Genomic DNA, 25,881 nt, shown 5'->3' with positions numbered 1-25,881 from the left:
TTCCTTACGGTTGAACTGACTCGAGGGATTTCCTACCCTCTTTTCTCCCCCTTCACAGAGACTCTTTATCGGTTGCTTCAGGCATTAACTCCAACACTCCCATCTCACTGTTTAACGAGTCGATTTCTCGCCTTCTTTCTCGCCATGAATGTCGGCATCACTGCTACCAACTACGCCGCCAAATGTGGAGAGCTAGAGGGGCTTCTTAAACGGTATTGCGATAACAAAAAGCGACAAACGAAATCATTTGAACAGAAACTCAAAGAGGAGGTGGTAACCAACGCTCAGCTGAGAAAGTACATTGCACTCTTGGAAGCCAAACTGGAAGCAGAGAGCGAGAGCAACAAGCGATTGGGTCGTTTGCTCGATGACACAAAAAATGCTGCAAATGCTACTTTGATAGAGCGTGAGCGACACTTGGACGCTCTGTCGGCGGAGCTGGAGTCACGACTTCGCATGGTTGAACTGCGCGAACAGGAATGCGCCCAACTTGCCGTGAACCTTCAGGAGAGAGCGCAACAATACCGGGCAGACGTCAGCTCATACCAGACGAGAAAAGTACTCTCCGAACCAAGTCTAGTAAAGTGCAAGAAGACTATGTTGGCAAAGCTGCAGCACCGCCACGATGAGGAGGACTCAGTGACGGAACTTATTGATGTGCACGGCTCAGACAAGCTTGTGATGATGGGAAAGTGCGGCCTCGACACCAAGACTAGCAGCACTGAAACTTTCTTGTTTTTTGAAAGGGACGAGCTGGCTGCGCGCGCCTGTCTTCTCGCCAACGAACAAGATGAGAGAGTTGGACTCGTGTGCAGTTTTCTTCGCATCTGTGAAACAGATCTAAAACGACGTTTCATCAAGTCAGAGGAATACGACGCGCGACTTCGCCGCGCTGAAGATCTTCTGCGCTTACAGGAAGTAGATCTAGCGGTCCGTAAACGCAAACAAATTGATTTGCAGCGGGAAAGCAGTGCCCGAGTGGAAATGCAGCGGATAGAGTTTGTACTGCAGTGCAGGAATGTTCTAAGGACTGCTAGTGATCTTCTCGAATCCCTTCCCGGTGTCAACGCAGAAGCAGTCATGGAAGAGCTAGAGAGCAGAATCCAAAACGTATTGCAGTTGCCTAGAACATATCTAAACAGCGAGTACCACGGAAGAGAGGAAAGCAGGTGATGTTGAGCTTGCTGTTTCATGTTTCTGGATCGCCTCTCTCTGTGCACTCATTGAGTTTCATTTATTCAACTAGACTGACTCTGCTTCTTTCCCTTTCTGTTTTTTTTTATGCATCCGTTCACTCTATCCACCCGGTTCTCTATTTTCATACAAAAAACGAGGAAAAGCTCGAGTGCACAGCTGATGTTTGCTGCGCACTTACAGACACTCTGCCCTGCGTCGTCGCAGGCAACGCGCTAATTGCCTACCCCCCAAAACACCCCTTTAGTGCGATCAGCTTATCGCTGCTGCTATTCTAGGTATACTACTGTATTTATTTCCTTTTTTTCTTCTTGTGAGTTTTCTTTCGAGACCCTTTGCTGCGCAGAGGAGCGCTAACGTCGGGGTTGGGCACTCAGACAAATTGCTCGGTTCGATAATCTTCTCTTCGTTGTTGTTGACGTGTCAGATTTTCAAAGTGGGTTGATAATGTCGTATCGGCGTAAAGCCCCAGCGGCCAAGACTTTGACACCCAGCCAACAACTTGGTAGATTGTGTAACGCTTGTTGCAGTAATTTGGTGTTTCAAAGTCACAACGCAATGGCTCTGATGGCTCAGCTCCATAAGCATGACCGCGCTTATTACGATCAATTTGCGAAGAGCGCCACGCTGCAGCGCTTTGTACCAGCCTGGGCGGTACGGGTTTCACGAGAATGCGACGCCCCAACGCGTTTCACACTCCCTCTTCCATCTCACTTTATCAACACTGCCGATTCTGCAAAGGATTTTGAGCCTCGTGCCTTTTATCTTGAAAAGGCGTTGCCCAAGGCGATGGATGTGAACGGAAGGGCACCCGTCTCCCCCCGCTGCGGGCTTAGCGGCTTGTTCTTTGCACGTGAAGAGGTTGTCGACAATCTTCAGGCTGCTGCGGCGGATCTTAACTTCTCATCTCCGTTTTGGTTTCGGAAGAACCACCCGGGCCTAGAATCGGGTTACCTTCAACTGAAAGAAGGGAGCGAATCGATCCTGATCAGTCTCACGGCCAGTGTAATCGGATTTGGTGATGTGGAGGCCCCCGAGATAGATAAATTACACCCGTCACTTCGCAAGGCAATCAGCAGAGATGCAAGCTCTGCCGGTGGCTGGAAAGTTTCAGATGAGATTCCGCTAGGAATGAATGCTCTAACCGCTGCAGTAACCAAAAATCCGTTTGTTTGTAGTTTGCCCAATCGAGGACTTTGGCTTTCACAGGATCAGCTGCTACACAACAACATCAAGTTGTCACGGCACATCAAACAGGTCGCTAGTGCTTTTACCTTGGTCGAGGTTGACCAGTGGGAGTTATTCAACGCAGACCAACTCCAGGTTCCAGGCAGATTGGGTCTACGGCAAAGCCTCAATTTATCTTCCAATGGATCCGTTTTTCACCCAGTTTGAGCACAATGGATGACTGTGCTCCCCTTAGTGGAGGGAATCGCGCATCCGCTAAATGCCCCATCAGACCCTCATGCCTCGCATGTGGGTGTGTTTCTTTTTCGATTTGGACTGAGCTAAGATTCTGTGTCTATCCGCAGTCTCTTTTCGTACAATGTAGGTTTCTCCATTCTATTTACAGTCTTGCGTTCTTAGTTACCGGCTCGTGAACTCTCTCTCTCACAGCTTCAGTTTTTCCCCATTTCTCTCTCATCACCAGGATTTATGAAGTAAATTTGCGCTTGTGTACGTGTGAAGCAACAGATATTGATAGATCCATTATAGATGGTATGGCATAGAAGATCCCGTTGTCCACAGATTCTATTTCTCAAAGGTTACTGTTGTGCAGAAGAAAAATTGAAGCGCAAGTTCAGGGGTCAATCGAATCAAGCAATCATAGGGTACGAATGGCGCATCGCTGATGTACTGAGTTGCGCACATCATTCTTGTCTTCTGGCTCAGCACGTTCTCTAACTTGCCCAACAACAAAAAATCGGTCCCTTGAATGTTCTCAGTCGTCTTGAGATCTCTGCTGTTGTGTCTTTCATCACACTGCACTGACTTCAGATTTTCTGCGGCTGGGCTGTGCTCGTTTTATATCCTCTATTCCCTTTTGTCTGCCTTCTCGAGAGCTGGCGTGGCTGTGCAAGGCGTATGTGCGGTTTGGTCACGTAATCCTTCGATTCGTAGCGTTCTGTGCTTCGATATTTTCATATTTTTCTCCAAGACTGCCGCCGTGGTGTTGTGCCTCCGTTGTCGGGAAAAGCAAAACACTGGGGAAGGCAATGTCTTCCGTGCTTACGGGGGCTTTAGCGTACGCCAGCAGCGTCGCCACCATTGTCGCACTGTACCCCTACCGTGACTTTGTGAAGTCGGCTGACTTGCGTAATCTTCCGCGCGCAAAGGATTTGGGGGACTACTGCCTAAAGCGATACAAGGGTATACTTGGAAGTCCCTCGCAGCCCATGCTGCTCGCAGTGCCACATGCAGCATTGTACTTCGGATACGTCTTTGCCGCTGGCGGGGCCGCCGGCAGTCTTCTTGGCGGCTTCTTATTCGGATATGCAAAAACGTTTGTGCGGACGGTTTCTCATCGCATGAATGGTGGCGGCTGTCGTTATAACAAACTAGAAGTGCGAGGGTACTCGGGCCCACTGAACTGCATCGCGCTCAGCGCTCAACATTATGGGGTGCTCTCGTTTTTTCCTGGTGCGCTGGCGGCGTCTCTAGTGGGGGTGCTTTGGTACGGCATTTCTCTTGCAGTGCTGCAGCAAACATACAGTAGGTCTTTTGGCGAAGACCTGTGGAGCGCCTTTCGCATCCATGCGCTCCTGACTTTTCTCACCGCACCGGTGCGCAATGCAATGCGTTCGTCCACGTACTGGAGCGAGCGGCCTGGCGGCGTTCACGCGCTGAGAGATTACGTGGCAGCTGAGAGGGCTGTCTTTCGCGAGATGGGGGGCGTTTTTCGCTCTATGGCGCGAGATGAGGGCTTCCGTTTCTTTTTTAATGGGGTTTTGCGTACAACGTTCAAAAGCTCTGTTCCCTTTGCAGTAACGTATGCACTCTTCAAGTCTATGGGTGGGTCCATAGGGCTTCCGACCGGCAGCAGCTACCGTGGTGTGCACAGTGGACGTCATTTTTCTCGGCGGTTTTGAGTATTTCATACATGCGACTGCGTAGGTGAGCTGTCTAGGTTTGGACCAGGTTTCGTGCTCGACCTTCCTTTCTTAATACGTGCACCTGATATTCATACAACAATTCGTGCACTCGCATAAGCTGAGAGGTGTGCTCAACAAGAGCAGAGTTCCGCGCGCCTTACCCTTGTTTCCCCAATTTGCTCCTCTGCCCAAGACGCCGTCAGCGGAACTCCTTGCGCAAACGTGCTCGGGTGTGGATCACAAGTGTCACCAAAGAAAAAAGACAAATTAAAAGGGAAACCTCTAGCAATCTCACTGCTTCCTCCCTAGATCCTCCAAGGATGACTGCATGTCAGGAGGGTGCGGCTGTGAAAATTTAGAACTGCTGGGCAGAACCGCCCCGCACGCGTGTTGCACGCTGAGGCCGGGAGTACCTGGCAGCGACCACACCTTTTTTTCCACACAGCCCTCTCTGTGTTTCTGAGCGTTATTACCCCTTCACATCTTGTCGGAGAAAATATCCATGTCCACTGCCTTTTTTCTCCCCTTCCTCCTCAATCCTGGCGCTCTGCACTTGTTGCATTAGCTCCACAAGTACAAATAGTGAATAAGCGAGGCGGCATCGCCTTTGGTACCTTCTGTAATTTCTCCTCTAGAGTTTCACCATCTTCCAGTCAACTCGTCTCGGTCATCAGAATGCTGCGTCGCTCGTTACTTCGTCACCAGGTGAACCGGGCTCCCGCTCGCCCGGGTCCCACACTATACGGCTGGGGCCGAACGGAGCAGAAGCGCCGCCTCGAGTACGAAGCGACGGAGTCCAAGTACCACAAGCGCGATTTCAACAAGTCTTGGGATGTCGCCGGTGTTGAGCAGCGCTACTCGGACTTCATGCAGGTTCGCACATACTTTTCCATCGGCTCTCGCTGGGGAACCTGGCTGTACAACATGATCCAGTTCTACGTGCTGTCCATGCTTCCCATCTTTGCTTTTATGCACTTCCTTCACAAGGCCGTGGAGGCCTACGACGACAGCATTCGCAAGGCAGCGTGGTGGTAATATGACAGACGCGCGAGTGCACCGATGTGGGAAACCGCCGCCACGCTCGCATGGCCCCCATGCGTTTCGCTTTCATTTCGCCTCTCTGAAGATCACTGTAGCAATGTGAGTGTCCAGTAGTGCTGGCTTTCTCTTTTTTTTTTTTGTAGTAGTGGTAAACTAGTTCTTGCTGTGGATAGGAAGGCTAAAGAAAAAATGTAACCTGTCAGCACGAAGATGTAGTCAAACGCAACCGGCGATTTCATTTCGTCGGCACGATGACAGTGAGCGAAGAAATACTCCCGAGAACGCATATCTGCTAGCTGCTAGTCTCGAACGCTGCCATCCTCGCCCTTTCTCGTTTGCGCGAATTGTGACTGACGTGTCTTGTGCTCTTCGACGCCCAGTGAGCGTCTCCAACACGGTGTAAGGATTTACTCTTCAGTGCAAAGTGGAGTCGTAGGATTGGCGTAAACTTCATTTGATATTTGCGCTTTTTATCAGCACGCAACTCTTCTGCCTCATCTCTCCCCCCTCCCTATTCGGCCTGCTCCTTCGTCTTTGAGTTTTTTGCTTCATCATCGTGTGGACCCCTACAATGTCGCAGGGATTGGGTCGGGTCGGGTCGTGCACGTTCATCTTGCTGACTCGCTAGCCGTGCTCCCAGTGCAGGTTCATGTGAAGGCACATTATCGTGGACGCTCTAGCTAGAACGCTCAAGTGTCGTTTGAGGGCGCACAGCCGTCTCATTTCACGCATCTCTTTTCCTGTTCATATTTTAATCTGCCGTTTCTCGCGTGTTGCCGTGACCTTTCACTCACCATTTTGTTTCTTACGGGTGCGGGGCTCCTGCTTTTTGCTGGGTTTTCATTCCAGCACACGCGTTCAAGCACTGAAGCGCGTCACTTCCCCCGCACGATGGGGCTTCTATCTATCATAAAGAAGACAAAGCGTAAGGAGCGTGAAATGCGCATCCTTATGTTAGGCCTGGACAATGCGGGGAAAACTACGTGTGTCAAAAAACTCTGCGGCAAAGACACGAGCGCGATTAGCCCGACTCTGGGATTTCAGATTACTGCGTTGACGTTTCGCGGGTGTACTCTCAACGTGTGGGATGTGGGTGGTCAGCAAAGCCTGCGTAGCTACTGGCGCAACTATTTTGAAAGTACAGATGGTCTCGTGTGGGTGGTCGACAGCAACGACATGGATCGCCTGTTAATGTGCAAAGAGGAGCTGCATCACCTCCTGCAGGAAGAGCGTTTGGCTGGGGCAAGCCTGCTGATTTTTCTCAACAAGATCGACATCCCAACTGCGCTATCGCCGCAGGAAATCGCAAGCCTGCTTGATGTAGACACGATCCGAAAAGGCAGGCGGCACGTACAGCTCTGTGTGTGCAGTGCCAGAACTGGTCAGGGCTTACTCGATGGAATTTCGTGGATGGTGGACGATGTCTCCGAGCGCATGTACTTCTCAAGCTAGAGCTGGTAGCCAGTGTTACCGGGGGTGGGGGGTGGGGTGCCTAGATGGGGGCACCGCCGATCGGCCCATTGAAGGCTCTGCGAAGACGATGCACGTATGCTTTTCTTTGGTGAGGTGTGGTGGCATTGCTAGTGGCAACCTGTTGGGCATGCATAGTAGACAAGAAGGGGTACGAAAACAACACAATTGCAAGTAAAGGTGGACGAGGTACCCAGCTTGAAGGGAATCGCACTGACCATTTGCGGCTCCTGTTGGTGCCTTCGAGTGGGGAGTCCCAAGAATAGTCTCAAAGAGGCTTTTATGAATTGCGCACCTGACGTACTTTTCTACGCATGATTCTCTCTCTAGCGTCGATTAAATCTCGTGCCCCATTAATGTCTTGCACTTCTTCCCCCACTCAAATCGACTTGTTCTTTTTCTTTTCGTAAAGGCCCCCTAAGCAACCGCACTGGTTGCCTCAGCACAAGAGATACAGCATTCAATCCGGCCTCCCCTCTTTGTTGACGTACGATACGAGATTCTGCGACGCTCTCGACATACAGACGCAATCACACACCTTCGTCGCACAGGCGCCCTTTCGCACTGCCAAGCAAGAAGACTAGATGAAAACGGCGCGTTTTTGCCTTGCTTGAATGCGATACCCCCACCAAATATATCCAAGTGTGTACATACAGTTACTTCCTCCTTGTTTTCCCCAGGGCATTCCCTGTGAACACAACGCCAAGCCATGTTTATCGTAAGCTGGATTGCAGCTGGCATCGTTGCCGTGATAGTTTTCTTTCTTGCTGTGTACATCGTTTGCCGATACAGCGCGGAGGAGGAGGATGACGACGCATGGCTCCTGCGAGTGCTCGTGGTAGTAACACTCTGTGTGTCCTGTTACATGGTGTTATTTGTGCCCCTGGAGGTGGCACTGATGAGCGACAGGGCATCTTTCGACTTTGCCTGGGCCTGGAAAGGTATTCTGATTGCCGCATACTTACTTTTATTTGTGTGTGGTCCATTTGCATTTGTCTTCTACGAAAGCTGGTCACCTACGGAAAGCAGCGTGTGGACGCAGGTGCGTCCGTCCCTGCTGGCGGTAGTGGCTGCAAATATGACGTTTGCAGCTGCTTTCGGCGCGTTGTGGCTGTGGGGCGATCACCTTGGCCGAAAGGAGGGTACTCTCACACGTGTGTCGCCATTTGTATATTTTGTCGCCACTACCTCGTCGTTTGGCTGGTGCTTCTTTTTTATCTTTGGAGGAGTGGGTCTCGCTGCTGTGCCGCTCAGTGCCGTTGCCGCTTTTCTTAATCGACCGCGTCCGATCACTAAGACGGAGTATGACATGGTTCGTGTCAAGCTGAAGAGGGAAGTTCGCCACCTTCTTGACGCAGGGAGACGCCTGAATGCAGAAGTCGGGGTGCTCCGTCCGACTCCCAAACAGCACCAGAAAATGCTGCTCTTTCAGCGGAACGTGCGCGATGTGGAGCGGCGCAGCGAGGGCAACGAAGAAGCGTACCGTGTCTCTGGGGCCTACGTACTTCGTTGCTACATGGCTCTGGCAATGGGCGTCGTCAATGGTATTGTCACTTTTCTGTGGGTGCTTCATATTCTTCTGTCCAACATACTGCACATGTTCCCGCTGATGGATCGCATTATGAGCTTCTTGAACGGCCTCCTTCCTATGCTAGCTACGTTGGTCTACGCCTATTGCACTATGTACCTCATGTGGTGCACGGTGGTGGGCTGTCGCGTAGTGAGCAGGCACGCGCTTGTTTTTCCTGTATACCCTCTGAGAATCCGCGGTACCATGCTCAACGCGCTCTTGTTTAATTCACTATTGCTGCTCTGCTCTGCGTTTGCCGTGCTGTTCCTGTGCGCTGTGAGTTTGTCCACGTACGCGGCATCAACATTTATGCACGATGTCTTTGCCATAACTCTTCTTCAAATGTATGGGGTAAAGTACGCCACCCAAGGCCTCCAATGTGCACTGCTCGCCGTTTTTGCGCTTTCCGTTCCGTGGCTTACGGTACGCCCGCACTGTATGACCGATGTGGTGAGCGACGAGGACGAGGGTGATTGACTCTTCTAGAGAGACTTGGCGCAGCGGGTAGGCCTATGAATCGTTTTTGCAGCCTCCTCTCAAACGGTGAGTTTTTTTTTCGGACGTGATGGATCCCCATCGACTGTGTTTTAGAGGTTGCCTTTCCAACGGCTTTTCTGGATTTCCCCGAAACACTGACACACATACAGGCGCAGTCAACACTGGAATTGACGTATCAGTAGATATGCAGGTCGGTGCGTGGCGCAGCGGCGCCTCCGCCGCCGCCAAGGTGCATACGTTGCTCTTGGCGCACTCCGCTGCTGGCTCTACTGGGCATATGCACCGGCTCACTCTAGTCTTTTCGTTTCCGTGGTTGCGCCGAGGCGCTTTCAGTGGGCTCTCAATGGCATTCCGTTTTATGCTGACGCTCAAATCAGCCGGAAACGTCATGACGTTGCCGTGCATGTGTCCCGCTGTACTTCTGGCGGCGCTGTGCATAGCAGCCGTGAAGTCGCGCTCGGTGACTCCGTGTCGCCTCCATTATCTCATTGCATTTTTTTCCCTGCTGCGGCCCTTTCGGACCCACCCTGTGGCATGGAAGCGGTGAAATTCCAAGAAGCGAAATTAACGCAAGTGTTTGGGGGGCTCTTTCTGGATTCCATGTGTGTGCGCACTTCACTCTTTTTTTCCCCTTTTCTCTCAAATACACACACACACACACATGCGTGTGTGTCTACGCGCTGCCCATTCTCAGCTGCTAGCACATTTCACCTCCTTGTTCCCTCTCAGCTTAAACAGGGAGTCACTCAACCGTGTGCGTTCACCCTGTTCTCTGCGTTGCAATGTCTTTCCTGCATCGAGTACAGGCGGTGATGGCGTTAGGAAGCACCGGCAGTCGCCTCTTCGTCAAGTACTTTACTGGGGAAGATACCCCTGAGTCTTCCAAGGCACTCGCATCTCTTGAAAAGCAGCGTTCGTTGGAGAACGCCATTTTTCAAGCCATTCACGACCCCCGACGCACCAACCACGTCGCCTATGAAAGCGAGATTCTCGTGGTGGAGGGCCACGTCGTTCTTTTCCACATCAGCGAAGATGTGACGATCATTGTAATGGGTGCCGGATCCGAGAATGAGGTGGTGCTGTCAAGTGTCTTGACCGGACTCGTGGATGCACTGCGCCAGGAGCTCAATACACCCTCTCTCACAGCGCGTCTGTTGCTGGAGAACTACTGTGCTCTTCTCATGACTGTCGATGAGATGCTAGATGAGGGCATCATTTTAGAAACGGACTCGGTCACTATCGCAAATGACCTGGAGCCTTACTTGGCTGACTTTAGCAACGACACGGCGCGGGCCGCCCTGACTGGTGTCAACAAATACCTGCGTGATAACCTGTAGCATTTCTCGTTCCTTTAACCTCCTCCTTGGGGTATATCTCTTGGACATCTTCTTGATTGCGTTTTGGACTTTCCTTTCCTCCTCCGTATATCACCCTTTCTAATCGCCGCAACAACTGATCTGTCGTCAGATCGTCGATAGCGCCACTGAACAATTCCCCCCCCCCCTTTCCGGTGAACGCGGTTCAAGCATTGTGACTGGGAGCGGTGGGTATGCGACTGGGGATGTTGAAAGTGGGGTGTGTGTGTGTGTATGTGTGTTGGCTCTTCTTCTTCTTCTTTGGGGCGTTAGTGATACCTCTGACTGAAGGGCAGAATAGAAAAAAAAAATGACGCCATCTGGCTGTGGAAGGGTCACTCGAGGGAGCAAGAATGGGCCTCTTGCTCTTCTCACAGGTTTGTTTTTCTGTACACCTTATTCCGTGATTCAGCCCAGAGTCGGCGTAAAAACAACCGAGTGCGCAAGACAGAGTAGATGCTCTTTGCATCATGGGATATCTTGCCTGCTCTCCAGCCATGAGAGTAAGCGAGCACGGGCCACAATGGCGTCAATGCAGCTCATATCAATTACATCATTTCCACAGTTTATGTTTTGAGGAGGTCCGTTCTGTTGCTCTGATGGACTCGTTGGTTATCATTTTCATGCTGCACAGTCTTCGCATTGTCCCTGTTTTACCGCATCCACTTTTCTTCACTCTCCTTCTTTTTGTCCATGTTGCTTATTACCGTTGGGCGAACACATCCACATCGCGCTCCTTCTCCCCCCCCCCTGTTTCGATTCATGTTGTCGTCGTCACACACTATTCACGCATTCACAACACGATTCATAAGTTGCCCCCAATTCTGTTTAGTAAACACGCAGTACACGGTATCCCTCCCTGGTGGCGCATTTCCTTCACTCGCTGCTACGACGTTCGCAAAAATGAAGCCCACGTCTCCGAACTTCATGGCGCAGGGCATCTGGGCCGGTTTCCGCTACTACATTGGTCACTTCTTCTACCCGAACATGTACCGCGAGTTTCTCTCTGTGCAGAATGCGCACAAGGTGGAGCGCGCGCTCCGCCTGCAAAAGGCCATCAAAGCGAACAAGATCGACTACCGTGCCCTTCTCGCACTTCCTGTCACGGACCACGCCCACCCCTACAAGATGGAGTACCCGTGGGAGAAGATCATCCAGAGTGACGCACGCGACTTAGGCTTCTACGGCAAGTGGTACGCCAGCAAGATGATGTGCTTCTACGAGGGGCTTCAGTTCCACAAGTGGGGGTGCCTTCAGGATGACCTCATCAATGCCCATGGCTGGTGGAACCGTGCTGCTCGTACGCGCGCACCGAAGGACAAAATTGTGCACGGCGACCGTCGTGTGATGCGTGCTCGTGTGCTGAAGGACAAGTACATCTATGAGCCAAAGGATCGATGGGTCCATCCCGTCGACAACGTGGCGTACTTCGGTCCCTATGTCATGATGGTGGCTGATGAGTGGGAGGAGAAGTGGGGCTTTTTTGCCGGTCAGGAGGTGGAATACTAGATGTGTACGTGTGCGGCTTTAATCTCAAGGCTTGTACGGTAGTCAAGAGGAAGGTGCTTCCATGTGATACCAAATGATCGTGTGTGTGTGTGCACATATGTGTGTTCCCACACTTTCTTTATTCGCCTTTCTTTTCTCTTCGGCATGTTTTTCGCTTTTTTTTTGTTTGTTTTTTACTTTAGGAAACTAAATGACGTGATGGCGTGTGTGTACAATCATTGAGTAAGAGAGGTGGCCGCGGGAGAGGTGGGAGGGCTGTTGGACCGAAAGACTCGGTCGCGTTTTTCATCTCGTGTTTGATGTTGCTTGCAGTAATTTCGCTACGCAGACTCGAGGGCATACATTGCTGTGGAAGTGGAGGGGATACTCTTCGTCTCCCTTTGCCTCCCTTTTCCCTCTTCGCCCCTCCCTCCCTCCCTCCCCCCACCGTCCTCTCGTGCTCGCTCTCCGTCATGTAGCGTAGTTAATAGATACAACGTGTATGGAGCCAAGCTTAAAGACGGGAGCAAACGCGTAGGCAAAAGAGGGAAAACATCGCCAAGAATACATGATGTGGCACATTTGAAGCTGGTTTGAGCTTTTTGGTAAATGTTCTCATCCCTCATCGACAAACACACGTATGCACACACAGCTGCAGGACCTCATGAGAGTGGAAGGGGTAGTTGCAACACACATTCGCTGCAAGGTTCCTCTGACGTACCTTGGTCTTTTCATGCAGGCTCTTAAGCGTACATTTGAGATGTTGGCAATGAGAGAATGTGTGATCATGCTCTTTTCTTTTTCGTGCACACCGCATGATTTGTGGCTGGTCTGCCCAAATCTTAGGTGAGCATCTTCAAATGGGGCATCAACTTCTCTCTCGCCCAAGAGCATGTTCTGCTCGGCATGTCCGCAACCGTCAACATTCATTCGTTTTGACTATTCTTGTCCTTTCCTCCGCCTCGCTCCCTTTTCTATTCTGGCCCATTCTTGTCTTTTTTTTTGACTTCGACACGGTTTTCGTTTCTTGCATGCGTACGTGGCTTGATGAGCAGCCTCCACATTCCTCCGCTGACTCCACTGGCGAGTGACTTTTCGTCTCTGTCGTCGTTGTGCCCATCGCTAAGCCATTGCAACAGAGAGGGAGAGCAAGGGCTGACAGTGACTGGGTGGTGGGGGTCTCGACAGCTTTTCTGTCGTCCCCACGGCAGCTGCGATGCCTGTAGCCAAGGAAAGTTTTCGCCGCCGCATGCGAAAGCTGGTGGCCGCCGGCGAATATCAGCTTGCCGAAGAGTTAGTGCAGGCTGATCGTGCTCGCCGGGAAGCGGCTCTCTCTGAAGCGGCCATGCAGCTGGAGAGAGAGGGCGCACACCAGTGGAATATTTTGCAAGTAGCTGGGAACCAATGCTTATTGCAGCAGCAGGTTGCCACACTCCAGAAGGAGCGCGCACGATGGGAGCGTCTTCTCAGCACACAGGCTGAGCGATCTCGGGCGAGCGAGGAGGAGCTTGTACGGTTCGCCACATCCGAGGCTGCGAAGCTGAACTCCATGCCAATGGCGGTCCCTCGTGAGGTGTTGGTGCTGCAACAACAGGAGAAACAACTGAGATTGGAAGGTAGCTTTGCTGCGGCCGCCCAGCGCCGTGGCGAGGCTGCTCACTTGCGGGAAGAGCTGCTTGACGCTTCTCTTTCTTTTCGACGAAGCCTTCTCGACCGCCGTATCGCTCGTCAGGCGATTACGTTGCTCACGCGCGATACTGTCGCGCTGGAGAAGGACAATGACAGTTTGGCTGCGCTGCAGGTGAAGCATGCAAGGGAGCATCAGCATACCACGGCACAGCTGAGTCACATCAAGGATGGAATGCTCACTGCACAGAAACGAGCCCATCGCCACATCCAGGGAAGTGGTACGTGCGGCAGTTTTTCTCACGCTACGTTTGCGAAGACTCAACGCGGCACCGCTCTGGAAAAGCGTGTCCACGGTGACGCTTACCGCCTGCCGTCACTCTGCAAGGTGTACGGTCCTCTAATGGAAGATCGTCTTACTGTGTCGCCAACCCCGTAACCCATACTGCATAGAGACACCACTGTGGGCGCCAAGGTGGAGTGTATTGTGCGGTGCCACATGGTTGTAGTCACATCCTCCCCCCTTCCCCCCTCAATGAGGTCCTTACGATGTTTTCTTTTCTGTTTTTTCTTACCCCCTCCTCCTCCTCCTCCTCCATTTAGAATAATTCGAACATGGTGAAACATGTTCAATGTACACTATGATGGTATCCAGAAACAAGGCATGACGTCTTTTGTTTGCATTTTCGACATGCATCGCATAAGCATGTACAGCTCAGCCGGAGAGGCCCCTCTTTCTGGTTCCTTCACCAACTTTGTGCTCGATACGACGAGAGGCGCCGTCTGCATGAAAGTGCCATTCGCTTTCTATTTGCGTACACTGCGTATTCTTTCTGGAAAGTTCATCTTGCCAGGACCTGGAATTGCGGATACGAAAGGGGGAGAGGGTGTTTGTGTGTGTGTGTGTGTGTGTGTGTGTGTGAATGCGATGCAGCTCAATAATGGTCAGGTGAAGGGAAACGGAGGCAAGGCAAATATGGGCCAAATTGGCGTGACAGAGTTGCACTGTGCGATCCCCTTCATTTGGTGGTAAGCTTTCCGAAACTCTGCGATCTTTGAGTGAACACACGTCGTTTCCGCCCTTCCAACATCCCTTTGCACACGTGCTCGAGAACCATCAATCGATAGGGTCGATGTATTCATATTGCTCCGCTACTCTTCCGTTATGGCTGCTTCTTTCACTTCGTTCTCTCCTCCATTTCTGTACTTGGCTTCGTTAGCGTAGGCCAGTTCGTGTATCTTGCGCGACCTGTGCAACTTTTGTCCCTCAAAGATTCTCACAGAAAGCACCGAAAGGAGGCGGCGTAAGTTCGGCGCTGGTCCTCCCGTCCCGTATCAGCAAGGCGGTGCGAGCCGCCAGGCGACTACTACTCTCAGCACTGCATTTTTTGCATCTGCCGGGCGTTCTTCTCCCTTCCCATGTTGGGATGCTGTCACTCGGCTTTGACGCACCGGCCGCGGATCCGTGTCAGGCCCCTCCGCTTGAAAGCAGAGAGCAGCCGCCATATTCGCCCCTGCCCATAAAACATCAACATGACCTCTTGCGCGCCTCCCAGCTCTTGTTTGAGGCGCCTGTGCTTCTGCCCCTCACTGCACACCAGCAGCAGCTCATCGAGCAGCTCGATTTCTTCAAGACGTGGTACCTTTTTTTTCATATTGTTTACATCAGCGTTTTGGTTGTGATTGGTTTTCTTGGCCTGCTCGCTATGGTCCCACACCTCGCTCCTGTTGACGCATTTTTCCTCGCCGTTTCCTCGGTGTGCAACTGCGGGCTGCAATCAGTAGATGTTGGCAGCTGGTCTGCAGGTGCGACGCTTTTCCGGCATCTGCTATTGCTCCCGGGCGGTGCTGTGATCACCAGCAGCTTCCAGCCTCTTTTGCGCATCTTTATGTTGCACCGCGTGCGAAATGTGTTCTGTAGCGATGAGAGAGATACACCACAGGTGGCACTTTTGCGGGCGAAGAAGCGAGCCGAGGCGGACCGCTTGTACTACGCGGCTCTCGTGAGTGCAGTTACCCCCTTTGTGTACTTTGTTGTTGTCAACGGGGTCTTCATGGCACTTCTATGGCGTCTCAACGTCTCGAACCTTTCTGCCTTCCATGCGTTCTGCATGATACTCGCTTCGTTTCACAGCTCCATCTTCTTGCCGATGGAGGCGTATGCCGGCGACGTTGCTGTGACGGGCCTAGTGACAGCTGCATGTGCGCTAGGGTTCACTGCTTTCCCTGTGTTCCTCCGTTTTTTTATGCAGTGTGAGTGGTTCTTAGTGCGGGTTATCCACAGGGTCGCCTGCGCTGTAGCCAGCCGCATCGAACACTCTCGTTCGCTACCAGACGGCACTTACCAAGTCGAGGAGGGGGACGCCGGCGAAGTTGACGACGTCTCTGTTGCGTTGCTCCGCGCCCCTCCCCGCTGCCGTCCCTCTTTTATGAGTTGCTTAGATGAGGTGGATAGGGCATTTCGAGAGGTGATGACGTCGAAGGAGCCCGTTACTTTTCACCCTTTTCTCTTTCGCACCGGCGAGACGGCCTTTTTTGGCTGTGCTTGGTGCGCCCTGACTTTGATACAGGCGTTTCCGTTCTGGTATGAGCAGTGGGATGGGGTGCTGAGCGGATACACATGGCCGTACAAGGTATATCTCTCTCTTTGCCAGGCTGCCGTAATCCGCTTTGCCGCCGCATCTTTTGTGCCGCTGCTCGAGTGTAGCAACGCTCATGTAGCGGTTATGATTCTGGGCATGTATTTCCCACCGCTTCCGATATCGACCGATCGCACGTACCGCAAGTGGAGACAAATGTTCCGCACATCGGTGGTTCGATTGCTCACATCACGTCTCTTTTGGCTGTTTACCGGAATGGTACTGATTCTCTTCGCCGAAGAGGCCAGGATGCGGGAGCAGCTACTCAACAGCCGTTTTGATATCACAACGCGAACCTTCTTTGAAATAATTAGCGCATACTCTGGATGTGGGCTCTCGCTGTCGTTGACCGACTCAAGTGTATCTTTTGTTGGCTTCACTGGCACTTTTAGCAGGCTCATTATTGCGGCGGTCATCCTTGGTGGTCGGCACCGCTTTGTTGATCTCGGCATCGACTTGGGCTTTCGTTCTCTACAATCTGATGTTCATGCAGTTTCTTCTCCAGAGGAAAGGGTTCCCTCCCCCTCCCCCCCTCCTCCCCCTGCAGGCCGGATGGAAGACCAACCACCGTACTGAAGTGAGTACGACTCGCATGCCTGGGAGTTGGTGGACTGGTATTTGGTTATCGGTTTCTCGTGCGTGCACTCCATCAGCGTTTTTTTTCTTGCTTTGTCTCGCTTTCTTTCGCGTATCGCTTTTCAACCCCAGCTCCTTCCTTTGTTTTTTTCAGGACTTCTCGCCTATCCCGTATAGTATGGTCGCGTCACTCACTCCGCCGTGGTGACGAGGAGAGGCGAAGAGGCCCATGTGACGCCCCATTCAACTTTTACCCCTGTCTAGAGGGTTTCCTGTACTGTGCGTTTTTCGTCGGCATGAAATAACTGGATGAATAGTTGTGGCGCGCTAGACCTTGCGGAGGCGCGCAGAGTGGTCGGAGGACAGGACTTACATGAGGCAGGCGGGTATACACAAGCGTTTTCATGGTTGTTTCCGTGCTCGTGTAGTTCATCTTTTCCTTCGCTCACCTCTATCCCTGTGTCATTTATACACATCACTCACACTCAGAGAGAAAGTCACCTCTCCTTCGTTTTCAACTACGCAGCAATGGGGAGGAGGAGTGTGATGTGGGTGCCGAAGTGTGGCATGACCCTCATGGCAGCTGTTCCATCAGGGAAAGCAGCACTGGTTAAATAGTTTCGTTGAAAAAAACCTCCACTCTCCACCTTTTCAGTCCGATGGCAATCATCAGTATACTTGTTATGTTTGACGGTTACGGTGCCCGCTTGTTTCTACCGTTTTCGGGCGATCTGCGATTTACCACTCTTCACCCTCTCTGCCTTGTTTTGCAACCTCCCTCCCATTCACCCTCCCTCCATCTGTGCTCTTTTTCTTCTCTTCCCCTCTGCTTACGAGTCTGTGTTGTGGGTCTTCGGCACCATCGGTACGCCGGTGGTTTTTGTTTTACTTCCTAGTATCGTTGTCTCTCGTGTTGAGCGCCCACTTGATCGTGCGATTGTGTGATCGAGCCGTTTACTCCTCTTGTCTGGCTCATTTCCAGTGTTGGTGCAGAGAGCCGCTGCCTCCCAAGAACATGCCTCCGAAGATGCCACCGCCGCCGGACTTCTCCAAGATGGCCGCTGAGGTTCGGAAGAAGATGAACGTCTACGGCGGTTTTGGCAACATAGTGGGTATGTCAGCTCTGGTGGGTGTCGGCTGCGTTTCAATTTATGCCCTCTACAAGTCTGTCTTCTTTGTGCCAGGTGGGTTTCGTGCGGTCAAGTTCAACTGCATCACCGGCCTCTACGACCGCACCTACGGCGAAGGTGCAAACTTCGCGATCCCATTTCTAGAAACACCTGTCGTCTTCGACATCCGCAACAAGCCGATCGAAGTACCTACGGCCAGCGGAAGCCGTGACCTACAGACGGTGAACATGGCTGTTCGCGTGCTTTACCAACCAAACGTTGAGAATCTGCACCACATCTATCGTCAAATCGGTGTCAACTACGCTGAGACGGTACTACCCTCGCTCATTAATGAGATCATTCGAGCTGTGATTGCGCAGTTCAATGCTTCTGACCTTTTAATCAAGCGTCCTGAGGTAAGTCACCGCATTGGTGTCATGTTGGCCGAGAGAGCGAAGCCATTCAACATCGTGATCACCGACGTTTCAATCACGCAGATGAGCTTTGGAAAAGAGTACACTAACGCCGTAGAGGCAAAGCAGGTAGCTCAGCAGATGGCTGAGCGGGCCAAGTTTCGGGTGGAGCAGGCAGAGCAGGAAAAACAGGCCGCCATTCTGCTGGCACAGGGTGAGGCTGAGGCGGCTACGCTCGTTGGAGACGCAGTGAAGCGCAACCCTGCCTTCCTAGAGCTGCGCGGGCTGGAGGCGGCTCGCACGATTGCCAAAACGCTGCGTGATCACGGCCATGGTCGCTACTATCTCGATAGTGACTCCCTCTACGTCAATGTTAAGGACCTCAATATCGATCATACCGTAAAAAAGTAATTCTTCGACTGCACAGCGAAAAATAAGTGCTGCAGGTGGAGCATAGCGACCAGCTCTGCTTTTCTTGACCCTCATGCCATGGTCTGCTCGTGCACAGACCGTTGCCGCTTCCGCGTATCCAGCAGTGCACTGCACAATGCCGCCCCTTGATCCGCGCAGCAGGAGTGATAGTATTTCAGTGGGCGGTATCAGGAAAGCAGGCTTGCAGCTCACTTGCCGTGGCAGGCGTGGCGCTCTCGCGAGTGTCTATCACACTTGGGGCGTCGCGCTTTTTACGGCATCGTTGACTGTGGGTGTGCACGCAATGGGTGTGTGTTCACTCACTCCCCTTCCCCCATTCTCTACAGCCGCCCGTTTCTTCGCTACTGCACGTCATTTCCACACATTATTGATTTTATTGGTACTCCAACGCCCTAATGCACAGGCCCTCACATAGCCGCACTCGCACTGATACCGACGCTTCCCATTTGTGCTCTGGGAAACACGGGGCGGTGTGTGTGTGTGTGTGTGTGTGTGTGCGGAGCAGACAGGCAGACAGAGCACTCGAGTCGCTCCCTCCTTTGCGACTCCACTTGGTTCGCTGTCGCTCGCGAAAGTGATGCAGAGGTGCCAGTGGGTGCGGTGTGTCCTCCCAAGGGTGGGGTGGGGGATAACACTTTTACATGATTTTCAATCTCGTTGCATTCTCTCGTACACTGGCTCACTTCGTTATTTGATTCCCTCTAAATTCAATGATCCTTTGAAAGGTGTTGTCGCAGAACGCACGCGGAGGTGCGGGCCGCCGCTCCAGCGGCGGCAAACGTACTCCTGTCGCTCTGGTGCACCGCGCTTCACCTCGCACCTCCGATGGAAATCATCGACGAAAATTGCCATCTCGCCCCGTATTTAACTTCCCTCCTCCCCCTTTTTGTATTCCTCGTCATCATCTCTCTGTGTAGCTCTAACTAGACTGCACCCTTCCACAGCATTGTCGTCCTTTACTAACCACAGGTGCTTACCTCTATGCACGCTAAAGAGGTCTGGAGCGCCCTGCTCCGTGCCACGGAGTGTGCCATGAGGCAGACGGACAGCAAATCAAACATTGCTGTGGAGGATGCCGTAGCGAGCGATATGGCTCGCCACCCGCATCTGAGCCGCGACGAAACTATGCTCGTTCGAAACTGTGCCTTCGGCCTCTTGAGGTTTGCGAATCTCTCCGACGGTGCCTTTGAGGGCTATCGAGGCTGCTACAAGCGAAACGGCGCCTACAGATCATCCATGTGTCTTATTGCATATCTCTTCATCTTTCAGTATCGCACGCTTGGCGGCGTGACTATCCGAGAGATGTTGCAGGGTAGCATGCCGACGCTTCGCTTGTGCGAGTTCTTGGAGTTCCTCTTATCCAGCGAAGCTGTTTTGCGCCACGCAGTTCCGCTGTGGCGCGCCGTTTACGATGATTTCTTCATTCAGCACCACGTTCTAGCTCCCCTTTCGTCTGTCGCTGCGGACGCGACGCACAACGTGGTGGAGTGGTTGCGCGGACAGCCATCTCATTCGGCAACAGCGGTGGATCCCCCTGCGACGGAGGGGGAAGCTTCTGGATTCACTGAACGTCCGACTCTTCCTGTTCCTTCACGTGCGTCTCCACCACCACCAGCGCTACGGCCATTGGCTGATACGCGTTTGCCTCCATACGAGGTGCGTCAAATGGCCTTTGCAGTACCAGAGCCTCGCCTGCCGCGCATAAAATCCAGTTTCTTCCCACCGCATGCCCCCCATAAGAGGGCACCAACAACACCTGTGGGGTTCTCTTTTCATCATCGCGAAGCGGCGGTTTCCGCCACCCACCCTGCAAACGCAGGGGACTGCTCCACGAGCGCTGATCAAAACATAGCAGCTAAGAGAGAACGTTTGTCGCCAGCGAAGTTGCGCATGCTGCTTTCCACGTCCAAATCCGTGCCTACTACGGCGGCGGCGCTGTGGCGAGAGACGTGCGTGCGAGAGCGTCAGCTGAACAACGCGGAGAGGGCGCTGCAGAGTCTAGAGTTGGGGGTGCATGATGCCACCGAGTGGCAACTGTGGCGCCAGGCTCAGCGGGAAGAGGAGGAGCGTCGTCGCGAGATTGAGGCAGTACAGCGTCACATTAACGCCACGGAGGCCGAGGACCGCGTCCGGGCCCAACGTGAGCGAGGAGTGCAGGCGCACTGGCGGAAAATACAGGCGATGAAAAAGCAGTACCAGGAGGTGGCCGCCGATAATAGACGGGAAAAGGAGCGCGCGTTGCTCCAGCGCGAGCAGCATGTCCAGCAGATGCGCAGGCAGCTCTCTCGCGACTGCGCAGCAGCGATCGACAAATCGGTGGCAAATAAAAGCGCTGTAGTGGCTCAGGTGAAGCAGGAGTTGGAGCAGCTACGTGCTACTGCGCAGGAGGCAAGTGTGCAGCGTCAAACACAACAGGTAATGATGATTCAAGAAATCCACCGGCTGCGCGAAAGGCTGCGGGAGAGGCGGGCGGCCACACCTGCCGAGCGGCGCCGGGTGTTTGTGGACGGGGAGAGAGACGCCGCTTTGGGCCGCATGTCACTGGCCGAGGTTAGTGACGCGCTGGAGCGCCTCCGTGCGGAGGCGGCAGCCGAGGAGGCTACGCGGCGGCAACAGGTGGCTGAAATGCACAGTCGCGCACACAAAAAGCGTGAGCACCTGGAGCGCAAGTGCTTGCGCGATCGTGAGGAGCAGCGGCAAGCCCATCAGGTAAAGTTGACACAGCACATGAACCACAAAGCGGCAGTGGAGGCGGAGCGGGTCGCAAGGGAAGCAGTGCGAGTGGCGCAGCTCCACGAAAAACTGGAGGGCCGGCGACAGGCCAAGAAGGATGCTTACCGTGCCACTCTCGAGGCGGAGCGACAGCGCAGTCATGAGGTTTTGCTGCGCTCTCAAGACGGTGCCTCGATGGAACGCAAGAGGTGGTTGCAATACGAGGCAGGCTTGGTGCGACGCGCAGCGGGTGCGCAGCTCAGTGTGCTTAGAGAAGCTCAACAGGCCGCGTAACAGAAAGTCGACACGACGACGTGTTGGTGGGTCTATGCGCTCTATGTATAGTACCGCGAGTCGGAGGAAATCAGGAGGGTAGGTGGGGGAACACCTCTCACGAGACCACCTTCCTTACCTTTATCTCCGACTCGCTTTAGATGTTTTTCTTTCTTTTTTTTTCGCATCCTACATACCATGTTCGATAATTTTACAGTCTATGGAATTGTGTTTATGTCTATACCGCTGGCGCTTTTTGTGTACCCAATGCCGCCCACCGTTAACAGACAACAATTTTATCCCTGAAACGGAGCGTAGGTGTGCCACCATTCTGTTTCCTCATGGGAGGAGGAGGGGGGGGGAGGCAGGTAAGAGAAAGATGCAAAGATGTATGGTTTCACCAGTCCCTAGCAGCTCTTGTAGCATATGCATACATCCCTCCCACCCCCCTCCCCACACCCATGTGTAGCTACGAATAGCCCGGAGGAGACCCACCCCCTCCCTTTCGATCTTCTCTTGTGTTCTTCTGGATATGGTGTGCATGTGTGTCGATGGGGGCAGCCAAGTCGTGATGTCCCCTCCTCGTTATACCTCTCTTCGTCATTTGGCGTGCAGACGTGGTTTTGGTTGGCACAAAGACGCTTCAGCCAACGCCACGTACATTTGGTATAGTAGAGCTGACGAATCGATGTTTTGCTAATTACTTTCTTTTTTTTCCTTCCAATGACCTGAGTTGATCTCTCCATTTTACTGCATCAGTGGCTGACAATCGCACGCGCAAGGGTTCTACGGCGGGTGCGTCTGTGTGTGCGGTGCGCTCCGGTGATGCCTCTTCGGAAAAAGCACACAGGGGTGAGCGGTGAGTCTCCAAAAGAGTCGAAAGTGTTCGATCCCGTTGCGTACGCAGCCTCTATTGCAGTCTCTGCCGCAGAGAAGCGGTTGCGCGCACCACATGCTCGATGTGCGTCGTCCTCGATTGTTCGTCCTTGCTTCACGCGCGCGCCAGTGAACGGAGGCGCCTCTAAGGATTCCCTCAAACGGATCGCCGTAGTCCAGTCGCCCACGGCGAGCGCATCCGCGCCGCCCTGCTCATTCCTCCCTCACACGACCGCAGTTGTCGCCACAGCGCCGCGCACGCTGCTTGAGGAGCTGGCTTGCGCGTCTGACTCACCCTCTGGAGCTGACGCCGCCGCACAGCCGATCCTTAGCCATGCGGTGTGCCACAAGAGCACCCCGGTAGACGTATCCCGAGACACTTTCGTGCGCTCACCGTCCCCGCCGGCATCGCCTTATACAGACATTTCCAGGAGCCCAAGTGACTTGGCGAGTGGCCACATGTCACTGCGACTGAGGCACGAGGAAGTGCGCAGTGCTGATACCGATGAGGATGACTGCGAAACGGTCTCCCTTCGCGATGCATCTCCTCTGCGGGAGCACAGCGTCTCGGGAACCACAGGCTTCCGCTATCACACATGTACGGTAGAGTCGGTTCACTCCATCGTGCGTAAGCTCAACTTTTCCTTGTTCCAATAGACGTGCGATCATGACTGCCTTCTCTCTTCTCCTGCTAAGTTGTCTCCTCGATCTCTATTTCCCTTCTCAGCTGGCCGAAGGAGTGTAGCGACAGTTGAATTCTCCGCATGCTGCTTTTCCATCTTGCTTTAGGTTCTCGTGTTGTTCTTGCGACTTGTGACAGCTACGCATAGGTGTAATTGCAGATCCCAGAGCGCGCGTCATGCGCCGTTCTGAAGAACAAGAATAGTCTCTGTCCGCCGTTTCAGAGTGGACGTGCTGCCGCTGTTTGGCGGTCCGCGGAAAAGCCATTGCGTGTACCCCCCCCCCCCCCCCCAAGTGGGACAGATTGTTCTCAATTTAGATGCTGAAAAGTCACGATATCCCGATGGACTGTTGCTCTTCCTTTCGCCTCTGGCATGGTCCCTCTCCTCTTCCTCCTCTCCCCCATCGTTCGACCTACGCTTAACCAACCCTTGGTCATCATTGCCACTGACTCCACCTGCCTTGCACTCGCTACGAGTATCCTCTTCTCGATTTCTTCTGGAGCTTCCACTTCCTCAGCGGCCACGCACGGAGGAAAATCCACCGTTTCAAAAGAGTATTTCACCAGGGTCAACATACCAAAACAAAAAAGGCGACTTGGGCTATTTTGGTTGCTCACGTCGCTCTGCTCGCGACGTTTTGTATTCCGCATCCCCATCGATTCGATACGTTTATAACATCTATGCCTCATTCACATTAGTTATACACACCACGCCTTCCTCTATCCCCACAGTCACCGAACGTGCACCAGGAAAACGCATCACCCTCGTTTGACGTTCTACTGCTCTTAGGGTATACATTGGTGCTTCGCGCTTCATAGACTCGCGCGATTTGCTTCACCTTCCAGTAGATCGAGTTCATCACGTCACAAATAGGGGAAGTCTGTCCATTTCTTCTTCTTTTGGTATTTCAACAAGCGCTCTTAGCTTTTAGTTTTGCTTTTCTCTTCGGTAGGATGCGTCGCCTTTCCGTTGTTTCTGCCACTATTGCCGCTGCAGCAAGCTGTGCGACGGCGAAGCGACACGCCAGTGTTCAACCGAGTGAGTTCCGTTTTGCACCGGTGTCTGGTGAAGAAGAGGCGACGTGTAACGGCGTAAAGATGAATTTGTTTCAGGCAATCAACTCTGGTCTGGATCACGCGTTGTCCAAAGAGAAGACGGTTCTCCTGGGCGAAGACGTCGAGTTCGGCGGCGTTTTTCGTTGCACGCTTGATCTGCGAAAGAAGCATGGTCCACAAAAGGTGATCGATTCGCCCCTCACAGAGCAGGGTATTGTAGGTTTTGCGGTGGGCATGGCTGCCGTTGGCTGGCATCCCATCGCCGAGGTACAATTCGCTGACTATATTTTCCCAGCCTTTGATCAAATCGTGAACGAGGCGGCCAAGTACCGCTTTCGCACAGGTGGCAATTTCCACTGCGGGATGCTCATTCGTGCACCCTGCTCTGCGGTGGGACATGGCGGCATTTACCACTCACAGAGCGTTGAGGGTTATTTCAACCATTGCCCTGGTTTGAAGATTGTCATGCCATCATCCCCGTCGGAGGCTAAGGGTCTGCTGTTGAAGTGTATGGAGGAGAACGATCCGTGCATCTTTTTTGAGCCCAAGATTCTCTACCGCAGTGCTGTCGAGGAGGTGAACCCAGACTACTACACTCTTCCGCTGGGTAAGGGCCGAGTTCTCGTGGAGGGGCGTGATGTGACAATCGTCACCTACGGTTCTCAAGTGTACATGGCGGCCAGGGCGGCAAAGATGGCGCTTGAGGAGGGTATATCCGTGGAGCTTATTGACCTCCGCAGCTTGTTGCCGTGGGACCGCGAGCTGGTGGCGGGTTCGGTGAAGAAAACGGGTAAGGTAATCGTCACCCATGAGGCCCCAAAGACGAGCGGGTACGGTGCTGAGTTGGTATCTAGCATCACAGAGGACTGCTTCCTTTCACTAGAGGCCCCACCAATGCGCGTGTGCGGCTTGGACACGCCAGTCCCTTTGCACGAGAGACTCTACCTGCCAAACGAGCTGAAGCTGTTGGACGCTATCAAGTCTGTGGTGAAATTTTGAATGCACAACGCTACCCTTTTTCTTTTTTCTCTTCCGTACTTCCCCATGCTATCCCTGGGACTTGTGCCGCGGCCAAAAACGAGCGTAGACCCTAACTCGCACTTGCAGCTGATTCGGCTCTCAAGTGCGTTGATCCCGTGGCTTTTCTTCTCTCTTTGATCCCTTTTTGTCTTCGCTTTCCCCCTCCCCCGTGGATGATAATTGACGGGATCCAAACATCTCAGCGTGGGAGAGTGGCCGAGGAGGGGGTTCAGTACTCCCACACTTATTGTGGGAGGCGAAGCAGTTTCTTTTTCCCTGCCATTGCTGAACTAGTTCTGGTGTTGACAAAGCGAGGTGCTTGTGACGTCGGAGAAGTCTGAGGGATTTATCGATACACCTGTCGGCGGTCAGGTTCTGGATGGCGCTGCGTCCGTGCGAGCGTATGCACCCCTCATATGCGAAGGAAGGTGTCAAGGGGAGTCCCACGCCTGTTTCGCAGCTCACACTATGTGATGGTGGTGGGGAGGCCTGAGCCACCCCTTCCCCACCCCAGGGAGAGGGGGGGGATGGCGGTGGCGCACAATGTGGTGGTCCGGGGCGTAATGGGAGCTGTTGCGAGGCGACCTGTGAAGCGGCAGTGGACACACCGTGCGAGGCAGGACATGCGCCCAGACGACGGTGCCCGTGTTGCACCGCTGCTTTGCACCACGCGCTCTGTGTGTGCCTGTGTCTGTGTGTGTGTGTGTCGGTGTGTGTGTGTAACAGAGAGGAAGTGGCGTGTGGAGTCGGACTCCTGTG

The 25,881-nt window shown here is 53.2% G+C and overlaps 14 protein-coding genes across 14 annotated transcripts; all 14 read left to right on the top strand.

Moving 5' to 3' along the window:
* Window positions 1–144: 144 nt before the first annotated feature.
* On the top strand, window positions 145–1,173 carry JKF63_01020 (uncharacterized protein; the record flags this gene model as incomplete). Its single annotated transcript, XM_067897069.1, has 1 exon — window positions 145–1,173. One exon carries the CDS (start codon window positions 145–147, stop codon window positions 1,171–1,173), a length of 1,029 nt encoding a protein of 342 aa, XP_067753226.1.
* Window positions 1,174–1,641: 468 nt separating this feature from the next.
* On the top strand, window positions 1,642–2,589 carry JKF63_01019 (uncharacterized protein; the record flags this gene model as incomplete). The annotated part of the gene is made up of 1 exon (XM_067897068.1): window positions 1,642–2,589. One exon carries the CDS (start codon window positions 1,642–1,644, stop codon window positions 2,587–2,589), a length of 948 nt encoding a protein of 315 aa, XP_067753225.1.
* An 821-nt stretch (window positions 2,590–3,410) lies between these two features.
* JKF63_01018 (uncharacterized protein) lies at window positions 3,411–4,283 on the top strand (the record flags this gene model as incomplete). The annotated part of the gene is made up of 1 exon (XM_067897067.1): window positions 3,411–4,283. One exon carries the CDS (start codon window positions 3,411–3,413, stop codon window positions 4,281–4,283), a length of 873 nt encoding a protein of 290 aa, XP_067753224.1.
* Window positions 4,284–4,961: 678 nt separating this feature from the next.
* On the top strand, window positions 4,962–5,321 carry JKF63_01017 (uncharacterized protein; the record flags this gene model as incomplete). The annotated part of the gene is made up of 1 exon (XM_067897066.1): window positions 4,962–5,321. The coding sequence occupies one exon, from the start codon at window positions 4,962–4,964 to the stop codon at window positions 5,319–5,321; it is 360 nt and encodes a 119-aa protein (XP_067753223.1).
* An 897-nt stretch (window positions 5,322–6,218) lies between these two features.
* On the top strand, window positions 6,219–6,779 carry JKF63_01016 (uncharacterized protein; the record flags this gene model as incomplete). Its single annotated transcript, XM_067897065.1, has 1 exon — window positions 6,219–6,779. The coding sequence occupies one exon, from the start codon at window positions 6,219–6,221 to the stop codon at window positions 6,777–6,779; it is 561 nt and encodes a 186-aa protein (XP_067753222.1).
* Window positions 6,780–7,506: 727 nt separating this feature from the next.
* Window positions 7,507–8,844, top strand: JKF63_01015 (uncharacterized protein; the record flags this gene model as incomplete). Its single annotated transcript, XM_067897064.1, has 1 exon — window positions 7,507–8,844. One exon carries the CDS (start codon window positions 7,507–7,509, stop codon window positions 8,842–8,844), a length of 1,338 nt encoding a protein of 445 aa, XP_067753221.1.
* Window positions 8,845–9,647: 803 nt separating this feature from the next.
* On the top strand, window positions 9,648–10,202 carry JKF63_01014 (uncharacterized protein; the record flags this gene model as incomplete). The annotated part of the gene is made up of 1 exon (XM_067897063.1): window positions 9,648–10,202. The coding sequence occupies one exon, from the start codon at window positions 9,648–9,650 to the stop codon at window positions 10,200–10,202; it is 555 nt and encodes a 184-aa protein (XP_067753220.1).
* A 921-nt stretch (window positions 10,203–11,123) lies between these two features.
* Window positions 11,124–11,729, top strand: JKF63_01013 (uncharacterized protein; the record flags this gene model as incomplete). Its single annotated transcript, XM_067897062.1, has 1 exon — window positions 11,124–11,729. The coding sequence occupies one exon, from the start codon at window positions 11,124–11,126 to the stop codon at window positions 11,727–11,729; it is 606 nt and encodes a 201-aa protein (XP_067753219.1).
* Window positions 11,730–12,924: 1,195 nt separating this feature from the next.
* Window positions 12,925–13,773, top strand: JKF63_01012 (uncharacterized protein; the record flags this gene model as incomplete). The annotated part of the gene is made up of 1 exon (XM_067897061.1): window positions 12,925–13,773. One exon carries the CDS (start codon window positions 12,925–12,927, stop codon window positions 13,771–13,773), a length of 849 nt encoding a protein of 282 aa, XP_067753218.1.
* Window positions 13,774–14,761: 988 nt separating this feature from the next.
* On the top strand, window positions 14,762–16,549 carry JKF63_01011 (uncharacterized protein; the record flags this gene model as incomplete). Its single annotated transcript, XM_067897060.1, has 1 exon — window positions 14,762–16,549. One exon carries the CDS (start codon window positions 14,762–14,764, stop codon window positions 16,547–16,549), a length of 1,788 nt encoding a protein of 595 aa, XP_067753217.1.
* Window positions 16,550–17,564: 1,015 nt separating this feature from the next.
* Window positions 17,565–18,482, top strand: JKF63_01010 (uncharacterized protein; the record flags this gene model as incomplete). Its single annotated transcript, XM_067897059.1, has 1 exon — window positions 17,565–18,482. The coding sequence occupies one exon, from the start codon at window positions 17,565–17,567 to the stop codon at window positions 18,480–18,482; it is 918 nt and encodes a 305-aa protein (XP_067753216.1).
* A 1,002-nt stretch (window positions 18,483–19,484) lies between these two features.
* JKF63_01009 (uncharacterized protein) lies at window positions 19,485–21,509 on the top strand (the record flags this gene model as incomplete). The annotated part of the gene is made up of 1 exon (XM_067897058.1): window positions 19,485–21,509. The coding sequence occupies one exon, from the start codon at window positions 19,485–19,487 to the stop codon at window positions 21,507–21,509; it is 2,025 nt and encodes a 674-aa protein (XP_067753215.1).
* An 804-nt stretch (window positions 21,510–22,313) lies between these two features.
* Window positions 22,314–23,021, top strand: JKF63_01008 (uncharacterized protein; the record flags this gene model as incomplete). The annotated part of the gene is made up of 1 exon (XM_067897057.1): window positions 22,314–23,021. One exon carries the CDS (start codon window positions 22,314–22,316, stop codon window positions 23,019–23,021), a length of 708 nt encoding a protein of 235 aa, XP_067753214.1.
* Window positions 23,022–24,000: 979 nt separating this feature from the next.
* JKF63_01007 (uncharacterized protein) lies at window positions 24,001–25,101 on the top strand (the record flags this gene model as incomplete). The annotated part of the gene is made up of 1 exon (XM_067897056.1): window positions 24,001–25,101. One exon carries the CDS (start codon window positions 24,001–24,003, stop codon window positions 25,099–25,101), a length of 1,101 nt encoding a protein of 366 aa, XP_067753213.1.
* Between the last annotated feature and the right edge of the window lie 780 nt (window positions 25,102–25,881).

The sequence above is a fragment of the Porcisia hertigi genome, chromosome 35, assembly GCF_017918235.1.
Source record: "Porcisia hertigi strain C119 chromosome 35, whole genome shotgun sequence".
Lineage (NCBI taxonomy): Eukaryota > Euglenozoa > Kinetoplastea > Trypanosomatida > Trypanosomatidae > Porcisia > Porcisia hertigi.
This window is presented reverse-complemented; position numbering and strand designations above follow the sequence as displayed.